The 19,330-nt window shown below is 45.2% G+C and overlaps 2 protein-coding genes and 1 pseudogene across 2 annotated transcripts in view; all 3 read left to right on the top strand.

Annotated features, from left to right (window-relative positions):
• The window catches only part of LOC142313125 (uncharacterized), a 149,721-nt gene that overhangs the window by 20,178 nt on the left and 110,213 nt on the right, over positions 1 to 19,330 (top strand). The window lies entirely within an intron of this gene.
• On the top strand, positions 46 to 13,692 carry LOC142312452 (uncharacterized). Its single transcript, XM_075351395.1, has 3 exons — positions 46 to 148; positions 232 to 345; positions 11,528 to 13,692. Exons 1-3 carry the CDS (start codon positions 64 to 66, stop codon positions 12,679 to 12,681), a joined length of 1,353 nt encoding a protein of 450 aa, XP_075207510.1. The 5' UTR covers positions 46 to 63; the 3' UTR covers positions 12,682 to 13,692.
• LOC142310599 (hydroxyacyl-coenzyme A dehydrogenase, mitochondrial pseudogene) lies at positions 1,323 to 10,193 on the top strand (annotated as a pseudogene).

Genomic DNA, 19,330 nt, shown 5'->3' with positions numbered 1-19,330 from the left:
TGACGGTATCATTGTATGTGTCAGGTTCCTATAAGGTGTCAGGACGTCACCGTCTATTTCTCCATGGAGGAGTGGGAGTATTTAGAAGGACACAAAGATCTGTACAAGGACGGCATGATGGAGGATTCCCAGCCCCTCACATCACCAGGTAATAGACAGGACTAAATACACACGGCCTATAATTATCTGTATGTAAGGAATGAATTCAGTCCCTGTATGTGTCTCCTCCAGGTCTACCCAGTAAGAGGACAACACCAGAGAGATGTTCCCGTCCTCTTCTCCCACAGGACTGTAAACAAGAAGACCCCGATGTTCCTCAGGATGTGTTTCCTCCAGCTCTATCCAGTAAGAGATATCTACTTATGTACTCTCTGCACTAATTTTGTGTTTACATTTTTAGACTTTCTGCTCTGTTTTTTTTTTCAGTTGTATTTTCTTTGCTTCTGCTTCTTCTGCTGTTTGTTTCTAGTCCCTTCTCTATGTTGTTATGAAGGCAACTCAAAGACCTGCAGAGGGTTCATGAACACCCTGTTTCCCTAAAAATAAGCCCTAGTTATAGTCAGGGCCAGCGTTGGGAGGAGTCAAACTGTGCAATTTCTCAGGAACCCCAGTCTCTTAGGGTCCCCATCAGTTGTATTCTAAGGTTGATTGTTTAAGGACCTTTTATGAAGTCATGTGACATGATGTATCCAAAGGTCTTTTAATTCTAGGAGTCTAAAAGAACTGACCAGGACACAGGCTGGCATGCAGGACTGGTATTAGGGGAAAGGGTTGAGCAAACTGGGCAATTACACAGGGCCCCCATTCTCCTAGCGGCCCCAGTGTTTATATGCCAATTATAGGACTGCTTAAGAACCTTTTTGACATCACGTCATGTGACCAAAGGTCTCTTAATTGCAGGAGTCTAAAGCTGAAGAGGAGACAGGCTGGTGTGTGTGTGTGTGTGTGTGTGTGTGTGTGTGTGTGTGTGTGTGTGTGTGTGTATATGTAGATAGCTGAATAATAGAAAAAAAGGGTTACAGCCGCACACTTAAATACCAAATTTTTAAACTACCAAAAAATATCTAATAAAATTATTGCTTTAGAGAATGTGAACTACTGGCAAACTACCCTGGAAGGATTGGAGACACCTACAGAAGGAGATTTGACACCTAGACCTTGATTCTTCAAAGCAATTATGCTAGAATTCTGACAGAAATCACTTTTCAATCAATTTTTTATGCAACACAGAGTTGTGAAAAAAGATTGTGCAACTAAATCATCACAGTGCACTGTGGTGACCTCACTCGCATGTCCTTCAGCTCCCAGCAGTACAAGCAGACATGTCCTCCTCTTACTGGTAATTCATAGCAAAATGTATGGCCTCCGGCGCCACTGCGAACAAGCTGACTCTCAAGCACGTGACTGTGATCGGAGGAGGCCTGATGGGTGCCGGGATAGTGCAAGTAGCGGCAGAAAACAGACACACTGTTGTTTTTGTGGACCAGACTGATGACATCTTGAAAAAGTTTGCCAAAAGTATTGAAGACAGCTTGAAAATGGTCACTAAGAAGATGTGACAGGACAAGCCTGAGGCTGATTCACAATTCATCAGCAAAACCCTCTGATATTTAAGCACAAGCACAGACCCAGCAGCTGTGGTGCACAGCAATGATCTGGTGGTGGAAGTCATAATAGAAAACATGGAAGTGAAAAATGCACTAATCAAGACACTGGACAAATTTGCACCAGAACACACCATATTTGCCAGCAACACTTCCTCATAGCTGACATAGCCAACTCCACAACTAGGCAGGATCATTTCGGAGGGCTGCATTTCTTTAATCCAGTACCAATGATGAAGCTGGTGGAGGTCATTAAGACACCAATGACTGGGGGCGGAGCCTGGACCAGGATGTGAGCGCACGCGAGGAGACACTCTCCCGCTGACTCCCCGTGACACCGCCGGAACCACCGCATGGCCGACGGATAAAGTGGCACCGGAGGACAGGGGAAGGACCCGACTCCCAGCAGAAGTTCCAGCTCCTGAATCGGCGAGATGACCAAGCGGCGGCAGAAGGAAGCGGGAGCCGGGAAAGTGCCTGGCTCACAAGATGGTGCCGAGGTCAGAGAGGAGACGGAGAAGGCAAACGTAGCCTGCCAGCGCCGCATGGAAGCGGCTGCAAAGCTGGCACAGAGGAAGACCCGGAGGAGACTGAAGGAGCAAGGGGAGAATCAGGGGAAGATAAACAGGATGAGGATTCAGGAGAGCAGCAGGCAGCAGATGAAATACAGAAGAACCCACTATTAAGGATGTATTTCAGGTGGTCACCTTCTGCAAACAAGCCCTCACAACTTTAACCCAGCAGGTGCTGGGAATAAAGGGAGATATAGCTACTCTCAAAAAGGATCAGAAGAAAGCTGATATGAGAACCAGTGCTGTGGAAGAAAGAGTGGGGACAGCTGAGGATCACATAGTTGCACTACAAAAAGCAGAGAAAAAATTCCAGCAGCAGATATTTGAGATGGCCACAAAAACAGACGACTTGGAGAACCGTTCCAGGAGGAACAATATAAGACTGGTGGGAATCCCAGAAAGAGCTGAGGGAAGAAATCCTACTGACTTCATAGAAATGTCACTTAAAGAGAAAATTGTCGCCGATAATCTGACTAAGCTATACGCTATTGAAAGGGCATACAGGTTCCAATGCAACCGCAGCCACCTGGCAAGGGACCTCGTATGATGCTGGGGAAGCTTCTTAACTACAGAGACCGGGATATTATTCTGCGCAAGACACGGGATATGGAGACCCTGACAATAGATGGACACCCAGTAGCTATATACCCTGACTACTCTGTACCGAATCAAAGAATGCAATTCACAAGGGTAAAGAGACGACTCCGAGAGCTGGAGGTTAAATACTCCATGATTTTCCCAGCAAAACTCCGAGTAGTAGCACTGGAGAAGGTTCACTTCTTTCTTGATCCGGAAGAAGTCATGAAGTGGATAGACATCAATGCAAGGAAGCCTGCAAGCAACAGGAGAAGGATAGAAGCTGGCTATGAGCGATATTGCAATCTCGTGATTTTCCTGGGATTCAAGACTGGTTATTCATAAGCAATTGCATACACTAGAAGAGGAGGAAACTTCATAGGCCCATCTTTGTTGCAGAGACAGTACCCCCTTTTTTTTTTTTTTTTTTTCTACCAGGTTATCATTGTTGATCTCCTGCTCCTGTTCCTGAGTGTTAGATGGGACAGCGGAATTCACTAACAATAAGCTGGACAATGACAGGAGGTCGATAGTTTTCAAATTTTCAGGTTAACTGTTTACATTATATGAAATTTGCAAATGAAAACGAATATGGTTAAGGCGGGAGGTGAGTTAGGGGGTTCTGCTCACTAGGATGAGACAGGTTTGGTACGGGAGAAAAAGAGGAGAGAGGTTGACCGGTCTAGGACAGATAGACCTCATTCCCCATAAGGGAGTTAAAGATGTAAATCGGAGGTGGAGGAGTTTAGTTGGGGCGGTTCTAAGGGGAGGGCTAGGGAAGGGCTAGGGAAGGGGAAAACTCAGCGTACAGAGGGACAGGATGCCTGTACAAAGATAACCTGTGATATTCAATATGGGAGAGGAGATTAAAGTATTATGTTGGCATATAAGGGGACTGTCAGATAGAGGTAGAAGAGATGCAATGATAAAATATATGCTAGACCAGAGACCATCAGTAATGTGTTTATTGGAGATGCATTTGACAAGTGAAATGACGAATGTACTGAACAAACGATGGGTGCAAAAGGCATATCATTCTACTTTCTCTACCTATGCTAGCGGGGTCTCTATGTTGGTTCATAGATCCGCCCAATATGAAGAAGTGGAGACATGGATAGACACAGAGGGACAATATGTAATGGTGATCTGTAAGTTGTATGGACAATCACTATGCATTACTGCTATATATGTTCCGCTGCCTTACACTAGTGCCAAACTTAGAGAGGTGAGAGAGCGCTCAGCTAAATGGGGGAATTTGCCATTCTTGTTGGTCGGTGACTTTAATAATGTCATAGATGCATATTGGGACAGAAGCAAAAAATCATGGGAGACGCGAAGTGATGGAGCGACAGCATTTGGTACCTTTATCCAAGAAGTGGGGTTGGTAGACGTTTGGAGGATAAGAAATTTGGGGGTGACCTGTTTTTCCTGTCACTCCGCGACCCTTGGTACGCTTTCACGTAAAGATCTGGCCTTGGGAAATGATCTGATGGATTCTGGGATTGCGCATGTTGAATATTTGACTAGAGTAATATCGGATCATAGTCCAATTCTGGTATCTATTAAAAAATGAGGAGTGGGGGAGAGGCTAACAAGAGAATGGAAGTTACACCCGGTTTGGTTAAATAGTATTGACATGGACGGTATATCTAGTGAGATGCTGGAATATTTTACCCTTAAGGCCCTGTCACACACACAGATAAATCTGTGGTTGCAGTGAAATTGTAAACAATCATGACATTTCCAGGAGGGATTTTCCGGTCGTTGATTCCAATATTATTCCAAATTACCATTACCCGGTATCAATAATACACGGACACTGCTTGCGACTTGGTAAAAAATGGCCACAGCAGCCCTTTATTGCCTATTGTTTACACACTAACACAAGGGGGCGCCGTCCAACGGGCGTCCCCAACATTTAACAATAGGTAATACCATAATAATAATAATACAGTACGTAATACAATACGTAACCCTGGGTAGGCCCGGTCCAGAAACCACCTTCCACCACCAAAACATGATCCCTGGCCGCAACACACACCGGGCCGGAGATGAGGTATGAATCACCTACGGATCAATACCCCCCACCTTGCAGGACCCATGCCTGCAAGATCCTTGTAACCGGAGCCACTATATCCTACAAGTGACTCTCCAATCAAATAACATTATCCGTTAAACCGCCTCTGGACCAGACCTACCCCCCGCCATAAGTCCGGTGCAGAAGCCATACTCCACCACCAGAACACAATCCCTGGCCGCAACACACCGACCCAGAGATACGAGGCATTAATCACCTACGGATCAATACCCCAACCTTGCAGGACCCCATGCCTGCAAGATCCCTGTAACCAAAGCCACTATATCCTACAAGTGACCCTTCAATCACACAACCGTCAGAAACACGATCCCTGGCCGCAACACACCGACCCAGAGATGGGGGCATTAATCACCTACGGATTAAAACCCCCCCAAGAAGCATCAAGTATCAACCGTGTCTCAAAACCTTACATTCCTCTTTACCTCCAACTCAATATTATCCCCGGCTGCAACCTCCAGCCCAGAGATATGAGGCATCAATCACCTACGGATCAATCCCCCATGTGCATGACAGTAACTGTGACCTCAAAAACCTTAAAGCCCGTTAGCGACTTTAATCCAACAACATCCCCGAGCTGCAACCAGCCCAGAGATAAGAGGTATTAATCACGTACGGATCAAAACCCCCTATGCCTTGCAGAACCACGTGCTTGCACTGCACTTGGATCCAGAACCATGACCCCAACCAGTGACTCCTCCTGCGATTACCATTTCACCAAAATGGATCACTGACCATAACAATGTTCCCATATTTAAATGAGGTAAAAGTCACCAAAGGAGTAATACCCTTACCCAAACCAAAAACACCCGTACTTTCAATTACCTATCACCTGGGGCACTATAGCCACTTGTGACTCCCTGGCAACCATCAACTCCTTAATATATAATCCTTGGCAACAACCCTGACCCATATATAAGGCATTGATCACCAATGGAGCAATACCTCCTCCCTGCAGACAACCTTGTACCTGCAGATCACCAGTAACCGGAGCCACTGTACCTTCCCCAGTGGCTCTCCATCCAAACACCAGTAACAATTAGAGCTCCTCTGGACCAGACCTACCCTCGCTGCTGTGACAAAGAACATAATCACCATTATTTATGCTGACCATACACATATACATCATACACATTATATACATATACATATATTCCCACATTACCCCCATCTTATTCACCCACTTACAAGAATCCCAAATGACAATATACATCACAATCCACATAGAAATCTCTTTTCTTTTGTTTTTTTTTTTATTATTATTATTATTATTATTATTATTATTATTATTATTATTATTATTATTATTTTATACACGACACTTTCTCCAATCCTTTCTTTTCTCATTTTTTTTTTTTTTTTTTTTGTTGTAATGGCTCTTAAAATTGAATAATTATACATGCATATAAACACACCAATAATAACAATACACAATAGAAGGGAGGGTGGGTGGGAAGCTGTCATCCAGGAAATGCAAGAGGAGGTAATGGACTCCCACCTCCTATTATATACACCATAAAGCTCCCTCCTTTCCTTCCACCACACTCCACCCCCTAACCAATCACCTTCTTTTCCTCATTGCTAAACGAACCAACACTGTTTAACCCCATCAACTCCCTACCCTCCGGGCTGTCATGTCGCCCCTACACCCTATGGGTTCCATGGCTTTCTGTGCCAGGTTTGTGGCTGTGTACAAATGGAACAATATGTACATGATTTCAGTGCAACCACAGATCTGCCAAAGGTTTATCTGTGTGTATGTGATAGGGCCTTAAATAGAGGTAGTGCGGATCCTTTGGTAGTTTGGGACGCCATGAAGGCATACTTTAAAGGCCTTTTATTTAGAGACGTTTGCCGGTGTAAGTCTTGTAGTAGACAAGGGGAAATTGATTGCTTAGAGGCTTTGAAGGGAGCAGAAGCAGAGATGGTAGCACAGCCCACACCAGAGAATAGGCAAAAGCTAAAAGCAGCTCAGGAAGAAGTTAATAAAGTGCTATTGAAGAAAGCAGCAGGAAACAGGCTTTTCAGAGAGAACTTCTATGTGGCGGGAGAAAAGGTGGGACACCTGTTGTCGGTGGTGACGGCAGCCCAGAGAAAACCATCCTTTGTACACTGTATTCGCTCCACAGCGGGAGATTTGGTCATGGAGGGGAAAGATATTCTGGACACGTTCGCAGCCTTTTATGAGGAATTGTACTCCACTAGAGGGGTGTCGAGACAGCAGGATCTAGAGGTTTTCTTAGATACAATGACATTACCCAAAATAGCAGAGACAGAGAGACACAGTCTGGAGGCCCCTATTACACTTGAGGAGATGGAGAGAGCTTTGCATGGCATGGCAAATAAAAAAGACCCAGGGGTGGATGGATTGCCGGTGGAGGTGTACAAGTCTCTGGAAGAAATACTCTTACCCAATTTGTTGAATGTCTTGGAGGAGGCAAGAGAGCGGGGGACACTGCCAGCGTCTATGAGGGAGGCGATAATAACAGTAATACTTAAAGAGGATAAGGATCCAAAACTCCCCGAGTCATACCGGCCCATTTCACTGTTAACGACTGATGTTAAAATTTTGGCCAAAGTACTCTCTAATCGATTAACAGAAGTGATATCTGCTTGAATTCACCCAGATGAGTCGGGTTTCATGCCTAGTAGATCTACGGTGAAAAATATACGAAGATTATACCTTAACATGCAGCTACCGGTGGACAATCCGGGACAGAGGGTGATAGCTTCGTTAGATGCCCATAAGGCATTTGACAGTGTGGAATGGGGGTATCTATGGAAAGTGCTAAGACATATGGAATTTGGCCTAACTTTACATCTTGGATACAGCTGTTATATGCTAGACCAGTGGCTAAAGTGAGAATTAATGGAATGTTGTCACACACAGTGGACTTACAAAGGTGTACTCGTCAGTGTTGCCCGCTCTCGGCTCTCCTTTTTGCTCTAGCGGGGGAACCACTGGCGGCTGCTATACGGCAGAACAGAGACATAAAGGGATTTGTATATGGCCCTCTAGAAGAAAAGATAGCCCTCTATGCAGACAACATTCTGTTATTATTGGGAGACCCAGGGGAATCATTGAGCCATGCCATGCAGGTGATCGAACGGTTCGGAAGGATCTTTGGACTGACTATAAATTGGACCAAATCAAACCTTTTCCAGGTGGACGCAGGAATAGACTGGTCGACCTAGGGTGATGAGGTTAACAGATTGCTGGTTGTGGACCAGTTTAGATATCTGGGCATACAGGTATCCTTACCAATTGGGAATTACATCACTATTAATCTAGTCCCTTTGCTGAACCAACTGCGTAGTAAGATAACTGCTTGGAATAAGCTTTATTTATCAGTAATAGGACGGATTAGCCTTATTAAAATGGTAATATGCCCATGATATTCTACGTGATACATAATACTCCTATCTGGATCCCTCAGAGTCACTTTAAGGAGATTGATTCTATGTTCCGTGCTCTAATATAAAAGAACAAACAAGCCAGACTCAAACTTGAAATGTTGCAGAGACCAAAGGACGAGGGAGGGTTAGTGTTACCCAATCCAGGAATATATTATCTGGCAGCTCAGAGTCAACATTTCAGGGGATGGTCGAATTTAGTGGCGGTGGATACAGCATCTAGATTGTTGGGGCATGTTTTACATCGACGACAATTGGTGTTAGGATTGGAGGATGGATCATTTGGGAGACTAGGGAAAACAAGCCCTACACTTAATTTGATGAACAGAATTTGGAGAAAGATCAAGCAGATGAGGGGGATTACGGCAATAACTGAATTCACTCCGGTGTGGGGAAAATGATAACTGCTCTGAGATATATAAGATAGGCAAAATTAAGGAATGGCCACGTAAAGGTATATGGTATATGTGGAAAATTCTAGACCAGAGACATTAGAAGCTGTTTACACAAATACAAGATGAATTTGGGATATCTCCATCCGGGTGTTACCACTATAAACGAATGGCACATGCAGTAGCGGCTCAGAGGGTTAAACAATCATTGCTGGTTCAGGCAGACCTAGTATGGAAATATGTGTGTAGTAGTGTGGCCACAAGAGAAATCATATCAACTATATATAGGGATCTATTGCATACATATTTGCTTAACCACCCAGTAAGAACTAGAACTAAATGGGAGGCAGAGATAGACGGGATCACTGATGAGGTGTCGGAAAGTGTCCTGGAGTACATACCGAAATTATCAATGAGTGAACGAGCAAGATTGTCCCATCTGTATGTGGTGAATAGGGCGTATAGATCCCCACTAATTATGTGTAAAATGGGACTGAGGAGTAACTCTGACTGCCCTAGGTGCAATGGAGACGATGCCGGCATCTTCCATATGATGTGGACGTGACCCAGGTTGACGTCTTTCTGGATAACTGTTCTTAACAAAATAGAAGGCGCTTATAGATGCAAACTTCCCAAACAACCTTTGGTATATCTCCTAGGTTATGTGGAGGAAATCAGAGTAGACAACATTTTTAAAATAGTGATAGCCAGATTGCTGTATGCGGCCAGGAAAGTAATTGCCAAACATTGGATGCAGGGGGACCCACCGACTAGAGGGGAATTTATCGCATATGTTAATCATATTGCTCGGATGGAGAGAAGTATATATGGGAAAAGGAAACAACTTGCACTTTTTGATAGACTGTGGAATCCGTGGTTGCAGTATGGATAAATATTAGGGCTGGGAGATGTTGGTCTCTGAGCAGGGATACCTGGTTCTACACATTCCAATATATGTCACTGAAAGGCACAAATGTGAGATCTTTTATATAGATGTGGGTAATATGTACGCTGAGGGGGGAGGGGTTGTTGGGAATGGAAAGTTTGTAGTTATGTTTATTATTGCTGAGAATTTGACATTGGCTTTGTATATTTAATGAAAAATAAAAAATATTTGATTAAAGACAACAATGACTAGCCAAACAACTTCTCACTCTCTCATAAACTTCAGTAAAGCAATGGGAAAGACGCCTGTGTCATGTAAACACAACCCAGGCTTCATTGTTAACCGTCTTTTGGTACCATACCTAATGGAATTTGTGCATCTTCATGAAAGAGGTCATGCATCTGAGGAAGACATGGATTTTGCAATGAAATTGGGGGCCCGTTACCCAATGGGTCCTTTTGAGCTTTTGGATTATGTTGGTCTTGACAACAGTAAATACATAAATACATCATTGATGGTTGGTACCAGATGGAACCTGAAAACCCCTTTTTTGCCCCCAGTGAATTGCTCAATAAGCTTGGAAAGAAGACCAGAGAAGGATTTTATAAGGACAGATGGTTGGCCTGGCTGCACTGCAGAGCTATATTGTTATAGTCTCATGTTTTCTTTGATTACGATGACCGTTGTTGGTTTTACATTGCACGGTTTTCTCAGCACTTATTAACACTCTAGTGCCTTACAGTCATGATTCTCTATTTCATCAACATCCTTTTGTACCGCTGATTCCAAACATTGATACGTCATAGCCATTCTACAGTCAATAATAAATGAATGTACAAAAAATAAATTGTGCAACTTTTGGAGGTTTCACGCCAATTTTAACCAGCTTTGCCAAATTGGGCAGAGCTAGGCCAGAAGAAGGGTGTGATGCCACCGCTTCTCTAATTCATAACAAACTGCGGCGTTCCCTATGCCAGAAATCTTACGCCAGTCCCTGACATCAATTTTCATTGTACATCGCCGGTCTTGATGAATGGGAGACCTAATGTTTACCTGCACAGACAGCAAAACCCTGCTACCTGCTTTGGTTACAAAGCCTAAGGATAGGCCATCAATGTTACACTCCCGGACAAACCCATTAAATATTTGGCATCTGTCTTCTTCGAAAAAAAACCTTTTTGAAATTGTCTATGTTGTGGATCAATGTCACAACCAGACGGTTGCAGGCATCGCCAACTGTCATGGCGGTATCAGGATCTGTGGAAATTACAGATTCTGGCACTCTGCTAACTTCTCTGATGTCTGTGAGCAATGCAGTGAGACGCAGGTGTTGAACCACATACTTAGTAAAACTAGCAAGAGTTATTCTTTGCTGGGCTCCTTGTTAATGTCTTTGATTACATGCTGTAGGGGAGCCAATATCTTTCGCTCCCCTTCTGTATATGCTGGCTGGACTATTCCATTAACGCCAGCTATAATTTACCTATAAAAGTGTGGTGAGGTGTTGTGATACAAACTAGTGGTTGTTGTGCATTATTGCTGTGAGCAGTTGTGGTGTTAACCCTTGTTATTTCTGCCTTCCTGCTCTTGCTTTTCTCCTTAGTATCTCACTGTTTATTTCTGTGAGTTTGCGGTGTGTCTGAAATTTGGTTTTACCGTCTGTCTTAATCTGTATTTCCATCCTACTCCTACCCCTTCTTCCACGTTCAGGGGTAATCCAGAGGTTAGGGATAGCTAAGGTCTCCTAGCATGAGGAAAGTATAGGAGCCCCCGTCCCTCATTATCCTACAGTCACATTGCAACAATCAATCAGATTATTTACTGTAGCACATTCCAGAGAACGAAGATGTAACTCTTAGATCTGGAAATTGAAAAACAAATTCAGAATAATTTGTTTCCTAATTTAATTTCTGATGTTATGGTTAAAAAACTAAATCTACTTTCGAAATTATATGATTAAAAAATAATAAGATTGTGTTTATTTATAGCCGATGACTGTATCAGGAGTTCAGATGGACATCTAATATCTTCAAAATTTAAAACAGATGATCAAACTATCACACATAATACATATGAAGAGCATGCTGCTGTCCCAGATATACCTCCAGTCCTTTATTGGAAAGCTTTATCATCTGATCTTTTCAAACAAGTCCAAAATTACGAATTATCACAGAATTGTAATCAAAATAAAAGTTACAGAAAGGATGTGGAACATGAGACAGCTCCTACAAGGGAGAAACCATTTTCATGTTCAGCGTGTGGGAAATGTTTTATTTGTAAATCACACCTTGTTAGACATCAAAAAATTCACACAGGGGAGAAGCTATTTTCATGTTCAAAATGTGGGAAATGTTTTATTTGGAAATCAGATCTTGTTTGGCATCAGAGATCTCACACAGGGGAGAAGCCATTTTCATGTTCAGACTGTGGGAAATGTTTTATTCAGAAATCAGACCTTGTAAGACATCAGAAAAAACACACAGGGGAGAAGCCATTTTCATGTTCAGAATGTGGGAAATGTTTTAGTTGGAAATCAGATCTTATTTTCCATCAAAGATCTCACACAGGGGAGAAGCCATTTTCATGTTCAGAGTGTGGGAAATGTTTTATTCAGAAATCACACCTTGTTAGACATCAGAAAAATCACACAGGGGAGAAGCCATTTTCATGTTCAGAGTGTGGGAAATGTTTTAGTCGGAAATCACACCTTGTTGGACATCAGAAAAATCACACAGGGGAGAAGCCATTTTCATGTTCAGAATGTGGGAAATGTTTTAGTTGGAAATCAGATCTTATTTTCCATCAAAGATCTCACACAGGGGAGAAGCCATTTTCATGTTCAGAGTGTGGGAAATGTTTTATTCGGAAATTTCAGCTTGTTGAACATCAGAAAAAACACACAGGAGAGAAGCCATTTTCATGTTCAGAGTGTGGGAAATGTTTTATTCGGAAATCAAACCTTGTTAGACATCAGAAAAATCACACAGGGGAGAAGCCATTTTCATGCCCAGAATGTGGTAAATGTTTTACTAGGAAATCAGGTCTTGTTTACCATGAAAAAAAATCACACAAAATAAACCATTTTTATGTTGTGAATGTGGAAAATGTTATTGTCAGAAATCACATCTTGTTAAACATGTGAAGAAGCCGCAATAATTGAAATGTGTAACTGGTAAATCAAGTCTTGCCGACAATCAGAAAACCACCAGAGCGGAGCAGCCTCTCTTGTTTTCAGAATTTGCCAAATGTTTTTTGTATCATTAATCAGGTCCTGTTGTCAGATGAGTCACATGGGAGAAGCCATCATGATGTACTATAATTCAAAGGGTTTATCCAAAAATCAGCTACAATTGCTCAAATAAGAATTGGTGAGGGAAAGAAAAATTCTCTCTCTTTTTAAACTCATCGTATTTTTCGGACCATAAGACATACCTAGGTTTTGAAGGAGAAAAATAGGGAAAACGATTGAAGCAAAAATGTTGTCATGACGCACTGTTATGGGGGATCTGCTGCTGACACTGTTACAGGGGTAATATCCCCCAGTTTCTAGTGCAATGTGTTTGATGACTTTCCCCTTAAATAGTGCTTATAACAAATCTGTGGCTGCTTTTATTATTTACTAAAACAGTGAAGAGCCACAGATTAGTGAATTTTTTAAATATAATGCAGTGCCAAAAGTGTCCCTAATGTCCCCCTAAAGGAACTTCCAGGTTGTGAGATCCCACAACCCTCAGCGATCACTCTCACAGTGAAAGAGTGAGCTCTACGACCCCAGCTCTGCAGCATCCTTCTTAACCAGTTCAGTAAAACCTTAAAAAAATATGTGACCGTGCTGGATTATTTGAGAGAGCAGTGTCTCGTGCTTAGAGCTTGGTAGTACGTGGCCCTAAAGAGGCGTGGCTACGGGACCCGGTAGTTTAAGAATGTTGAAAAATACCAGTGGTTTAACGATGCCATAGAACTGTTAGGTATTGGTATTTTCGTGTATTGTTTTTCACAGTTTGTTATTTTCCATATAGAAAAGGTTAGTGAATAAGTGCATAGTCAATCAGGGTTTAAATTAATGCAGAAGTTACCTAATTTGCAACCAGATTCTTTACAGTGTGTACACCCGGTACATGGACTTTGTGTTTATATATATATATATATATATATATATATATATATATATATATATATATATATATATATATATATATATATATATATATATATATATATAGTAAAAATGGACCATTTTCACAGGACTGGCGTGATCAACACGAACTTGTGTATTGTACATAGTTGCACCTCCTGTGCCAACCAGAGTCATCTAACACAAGACCTGGGACCTTAACCTGGTCATGGACCCGTGGATGGGTATCCAGAGGTCAGGTTGTTTGGGTGGCGTGTTATTGGGATCCGGGACATTGGGACTGGACTGTCGCAGGAAGGGGCTGCAACAGAGCAGGTTGAGTCCCCGCTACTACTGAAACTGGTAGCGTTCCACCGTTGGGAGATGAACTCTTAATAAAGTTTAGTAACATTTAAGTAACCAGCCTCCCTAATGTGGGATGTATTTGTAAGTAAATGTTTTACCCTTTTTTCTTCCAATTGAAAAAAAAAAAATAAACCTCTGATGTCCTATAGGTCGGGGATGAGCTATGCTTAACCAAGGGGGAATGTGATGCCCAGGCCTATCAGGACGTCACCGGGTACTGTGCAATCTGCCCTTCTGTGCAGTATCCACCTCCTTGGTTACCGATCCCTAACCTTTGGTGTTGCCAAGAACAAGCTAATCAAAATCTTAGGAACACTCTGCACCACACCCACCAGACACACCAGTGGACGGCCTGAGTGGAATAGGGTCGCCCACTTGGGGGGTTGGTTAAGGGGGGATCAGCAGTGTCAGGAGCAGTTCAGTTGTGGAGTGACTCTCGAGAGGAGAGGTTAGGAGCACGGCTCCTTGAGACTAATAGGTGACAGACGTTGGTCTGGACCTGGTCGGAGCTGGAACCCTGCTCGCAGGGGATCGTGACAAGGGCCACGGACTGTCAAGGAGGACAGCCGGCGGCCTTGTGCCATCTCCGGGCAGGGGCCAGGGCACGGTGAGGTACGTGACCCTAGGTCAGGGAGTAGCTTCAGGCGTCCTGACAATTTACCCGACGAGGACGGAGCCTTTAAGATCCGTTCTCCACCCACTCCAAAATCGGGGTACTAGCACAACGAGGGGGCTAGAACTTTCCACTACACGATCAAGAAAATCCCAAGCGTGAACCTTGAGAGCAAGCTCACCCAGTTAGCCATACTGGTGAGCGGGACCCGATTAGTTCTACACTAAAGGGACCAACTAGAAGACAAAGGTGCCAAGGCAAAGGTCACAGACTAACAGGCAACACCAACAAGCACGGGATCCAGGCGTGCTCCCTCCCAGCGGCAGCGGTGTCCAGAACTTTGGTTTACTACAATTGTCGGTGTCAGCTTTATTAGACTGAGTGAGTACGCAAGTGACCCTTATCCCCCAACGGCACCCTCCTGTCGCCTTCACCGAGTCCCGGGGCATTCCCCCCTACCCACGGAGGGGTTAAACACCTGGCTGCCCACTCCATCGCCATCGGATACTCCCATCAGCAGTGGTGGTATTCCCCCTTACCACACACCGTGGGTGGCATCACAAACTTTCCACATCATCCCCTGTAAATACACCCCCTTTTACTCGAGTGGCCGCACGACACCCGGGTCCGGAGAACCCTCGAGCCACCGCGGATCCGGATCCGAGCAGCCCGGCTGCTGACACAGGGGTGGTACATATGTAAATATATATTCTTCATGCCTGTCTTTCTCTGTTGTTTATATGTGATGATTTTGCCTCAGAACCTCTGGAGTTGAGGCAGAGCTGTAGGCATTTCACACAAAAATAGTAAGGGGATGTCACAGAGGTGTCACAGCCGGTGGACAATCCAGTGGCAAAAGTGTTGGAAAATCCCAGAGATTTGCAGAACGTGTTGTTAACTGACAGTTCTCTGTTAATGCAGCAGCGGACTCTATGACTCTGGGAAACTGTCAGTGTGCACACTATGAGAACTTAGAAGGCTGCAGTCACAGAGTAACACATGGAGTGACTGCAGACTCATTACAAACTTGGACAACCCTTTTAATGCTCCTAACAACATAAATAAAACATAGTGACCTTTAACTTGTCACATGGCACAAGACTTTATTAAAGAGAGAGTCCACTATTTTAACATTGAAGGCCTTTCCTTAGGATAGGTCACCAATGACTGGTCGGGGTCTGGCACCTGGCTCCCCAGCCATTTGCCTGTTCTAGGTGCCGTGTCGGTGATGGCCGGAAGTGCTCAGTTCTGGATCTGTTCCGTCTTCTGATAGTGGCAGCAGTCTACTATTAAAATCAATGAGGTGGATGTGGAGTACCCGGCCGCGGACACTTATCAGAGGACGGAGCAGATTCAGAAATAAGAATTTCTGGCCACCTGCACCAAGAACAGTTGATCAGTGGGGGTCCCATTTCACTCACATAAAGCCTGCTTTACACGTTGCAATTTCGCATACGATATCGTATGCGATTTGCAATGCCCCCATCGTATATGCGGCACGTTCAATTTGTTGAACGTGCCACACAAACGATTAACCCCCGTCACACATACTTACCTTCCATACGACCTCGATGTGGGCGGCGAACGTCCACTTCCTGGAGTGGGAGGGACGTTCGGCGTCACAGCGACGTCACACGGCAGCCGGCCAATAGAAGCGGAAGGGCGGAGATGAGCGGGATGTAAACATACCGCCCACCTCCTTCCTTCCGCATTGCCAGCCGGGAGCTGCAGGACGCAGGTAAGCTGCAGTTCATCGTTCCCGGGGTGTCACACGCTGCGATGTGTACTACCCCGGGTACGATGAACAACTTGACGTTCAATTCGTCAGGAATGAATGACGTGCATGTGATGAACGGTTTTTCGTTCAATCGCAATTGCACATCGCTGTCACACGCTACAACATACTTTACGATGCTGGATGTGCGTCACCTACGACGTGACCCCACTTACACATCGTAAGATATCATGTAGCGTGTAAAGCGGGCTTTAGAAGCAATGCGCAAGTGGGACCGAGGCCTAATGATGAGACATAGTCAGTATCACAAATAAACATTTACATTCAGGTACGTTATAGATGATTGTCTCTGAGTTGTTTCTTTCTATTCTTTATCTTATCCTGACGCCATGATTACTTTTCACATTCACATCTCGTTTCTGCAGATTTCCATCTTCTCCGATCTTCTGCAGCACATCCCGACACGATGCCCCTAAATATAGCAGAATGATAATACTTTTACTTAAAAATATCTGCCCTATGCTGTGCCCCAGAATAAATAATGGCCCCTCACTGTGTTCTCTGCACAAAAAATGACCCACACACTCTCCCTCTTATGGTACATGCCCTCCACACTGCCCACTTCTTTCCATACTGAGCACACTCTTCACACTGTCCTTTACACCATGTCCCCTTACACTGCCCAGTCTTTATACGGTGCCCTGTGTATTCTGTGTCCTCCAAACTTCTTTCCAGTTTGCTCCACATCCTCTCTCTCCCCATGCATCACCCCTCATCCTCTCTCTCCCCATACATCACCCGTCACCCTCTCTCTCCCCATACATCACCCCTCACACTCTCTCTCCTCATATATCACCCCTCATTTTCTCTCTCCCCATGCATCACCCCTCATCTTTCTCCCCATGCATCACCCCTCATCTTCTCTCTCCCCATGCATCACCCATCATTCTCTTTCTCCCCATGCATCACCCCTCATCCTCCCTCTCCCCATGCATCACCCCTCATACTCTCTCTCTTTATACTGTGTCCCAAGATTTTTCCCCCTCCCCATCCTCTCTTCCCACCGTATTCTGTCCACAGATAGTTCCCTCCCCCACCCTCTTTCTTGTCTTCACAGCTCCACGGGAACACTTATCAGCGTTCTCTTTCACCTCCGCGCTGCGGCCCTGACTTCCGGGTCAGCAATGTGATAAGCTGACCTGATCACATAACAGCCGTCGCTCTGACCCGTAAGTCAGCACTAGCGATCACCGCTTCAATTGTCCTCGCATCTGACAGATACAAGGACAATTGAGTACTGGGAGCCGCGCGCTGCACTTTCTACGAGTGTGGTTGTCAGTGTGACAGCTGCGCTTAGAGAATGGCCGTCTCCCACTACGGGGCCGCAAACGCAGCCCCCGGGCAGACTTTCACACAGCCGCATCAGGCAGCCCGACAGTACCCCACTGACTGTTGCGCCCCCGGGGCAGATACCCCACCAGCATCCCCCCTAGATACGCCTCTGCTTATGTTCAGTCCTAGTCATTTCTTGGACTACTTCATACCACATTATGGCCTGGTTAAACTTATTATGGTCCTCTAGCCATCCTTTACAGTTAGTCAGGAAATCCTGCCATGTTTGTGTGACGCCCCAGGAGCGCTGATCCTGTTCGGGGACGCCACAGTGCTGGATAACAGGTAGGTTAACTTCAATGGGAAATTCATGACGCCACTCTCGGTATTGCGGTCAGGACGACCGCCACTACAGTTTAAGGGACACCTGGGGCTGATGGTAGGTGCAGTCAGATGTGGTGGCCTCCCGAGAGTGAGGCTGGCCCCAGGGCCCGTTGTAGGTGTATAGTGCAGCAAGTCGCAGAGTAATCCACACACACAGCAGTAATGTCTTTCAGGGTTTTACTCACTGTTTGTTGTTAGAAGAGTGAGGTATCTGGGGCGATGCTGTGATGAACCAGGAGGGGAACCGGGTATCCCTTTGGCTGACGTCGGGGTGGCTGCTAGCTCGCCTTCCTAGCCCTCTTTGTTTGAGGTGGCCCCGACCTGAAGTCGTGTGGGGCTCACCCAGGGAAGCTGCTTCTGCCAGTTCTCCCCTTTTTGGCCCTTTGTCTGTAGCCTGGACCAAGTGTTTCTGGCTGCTGCCTTCTTCCACTTATGGGCCCTCTCGTTGCTACGTGGCTCCGGACTCTGTGTTGGTTTGATGAAGGGCATGGAGTGCCCCCCACCTGCAGGTTTAGCAGGCCAACTGAATGGGCCCCTGCTCTGGGGACCTGTAACCCCGTGCGGGCAGGGTCTACTGGCAGTCCCCGTACTCGGCCACCTCTCTGCACTCAGGCCTCAGGTAGTTTTCGGGCGGCACTACCAGGTAGCCCTTTCTCCCCCGCCAGCAGCCACGAACGGTGCAGTGTCTGTAAGGGCCCTGCTCACTGCTCTGCCCTCCAGACGCGACTCCTCCACTTCCTTCTCCTTTGGCTGCCTCTGCACAACTCCCTTGTTCCCAGTGACGCCACCCACCACTAGCTGGGAGGCGACGGCCCCGCCCCCTCCCTGAGTCTGCTCAGGGGTCCCCTCTAGCTGTGTGTGTGTTCCTAGTTACTAGTGTTCCGTGTGTCCACACGCTTCTCAGCCATCAGGATTACCTGTATTGTACTGACCCGACTTGGGTGCAGTACTCAGTGGTGCCTGACCAGGTCAGGGGCGCCACATTTGTTCATCCAGTGTTCCATTCATACCTGCATTCACCTTTTCCCAATTTGGTCTACAGCCTTTGATAGCTTCTGCGCCTTTTATGTGTTGTACAACATCAATTGCAGGAGTCCATATCGCCACATCCTCATCCTTACTGGATGAGGATCTACTCTGTGTAGTTCTTATCCTTGCAACAACTCGGAATGACAACAACCACACGACAAAGAACTATGTCTCTGCATCCATGTTGCTTTCAAGGGTAGGACCTTACCTTGCACCAC

Source organism: Anomaloglossus baeobatrachus, chromosome 5, assembly GCF_048569485.1.
Source record: "Anomaloglossus baeobatrachus isolate aAnoBae1 chromosome 5, aAnoBae1.hap1, whole genome shotgun sequence".
In the NCBI taxonomy this organism is placed as follows: domain Eukaryota; kingdom Metazoa; phylum Chordata; class Amphibia; order Anura; family Aromobatidae; genus Anomaloglossus; species Anomaloglossus baeobatrachus.
The sequence above is the reverse complement of the archived record's forward strand: the minus strand, read 5'-3'. Positions and strand labels throughout refer to the sequence as shown.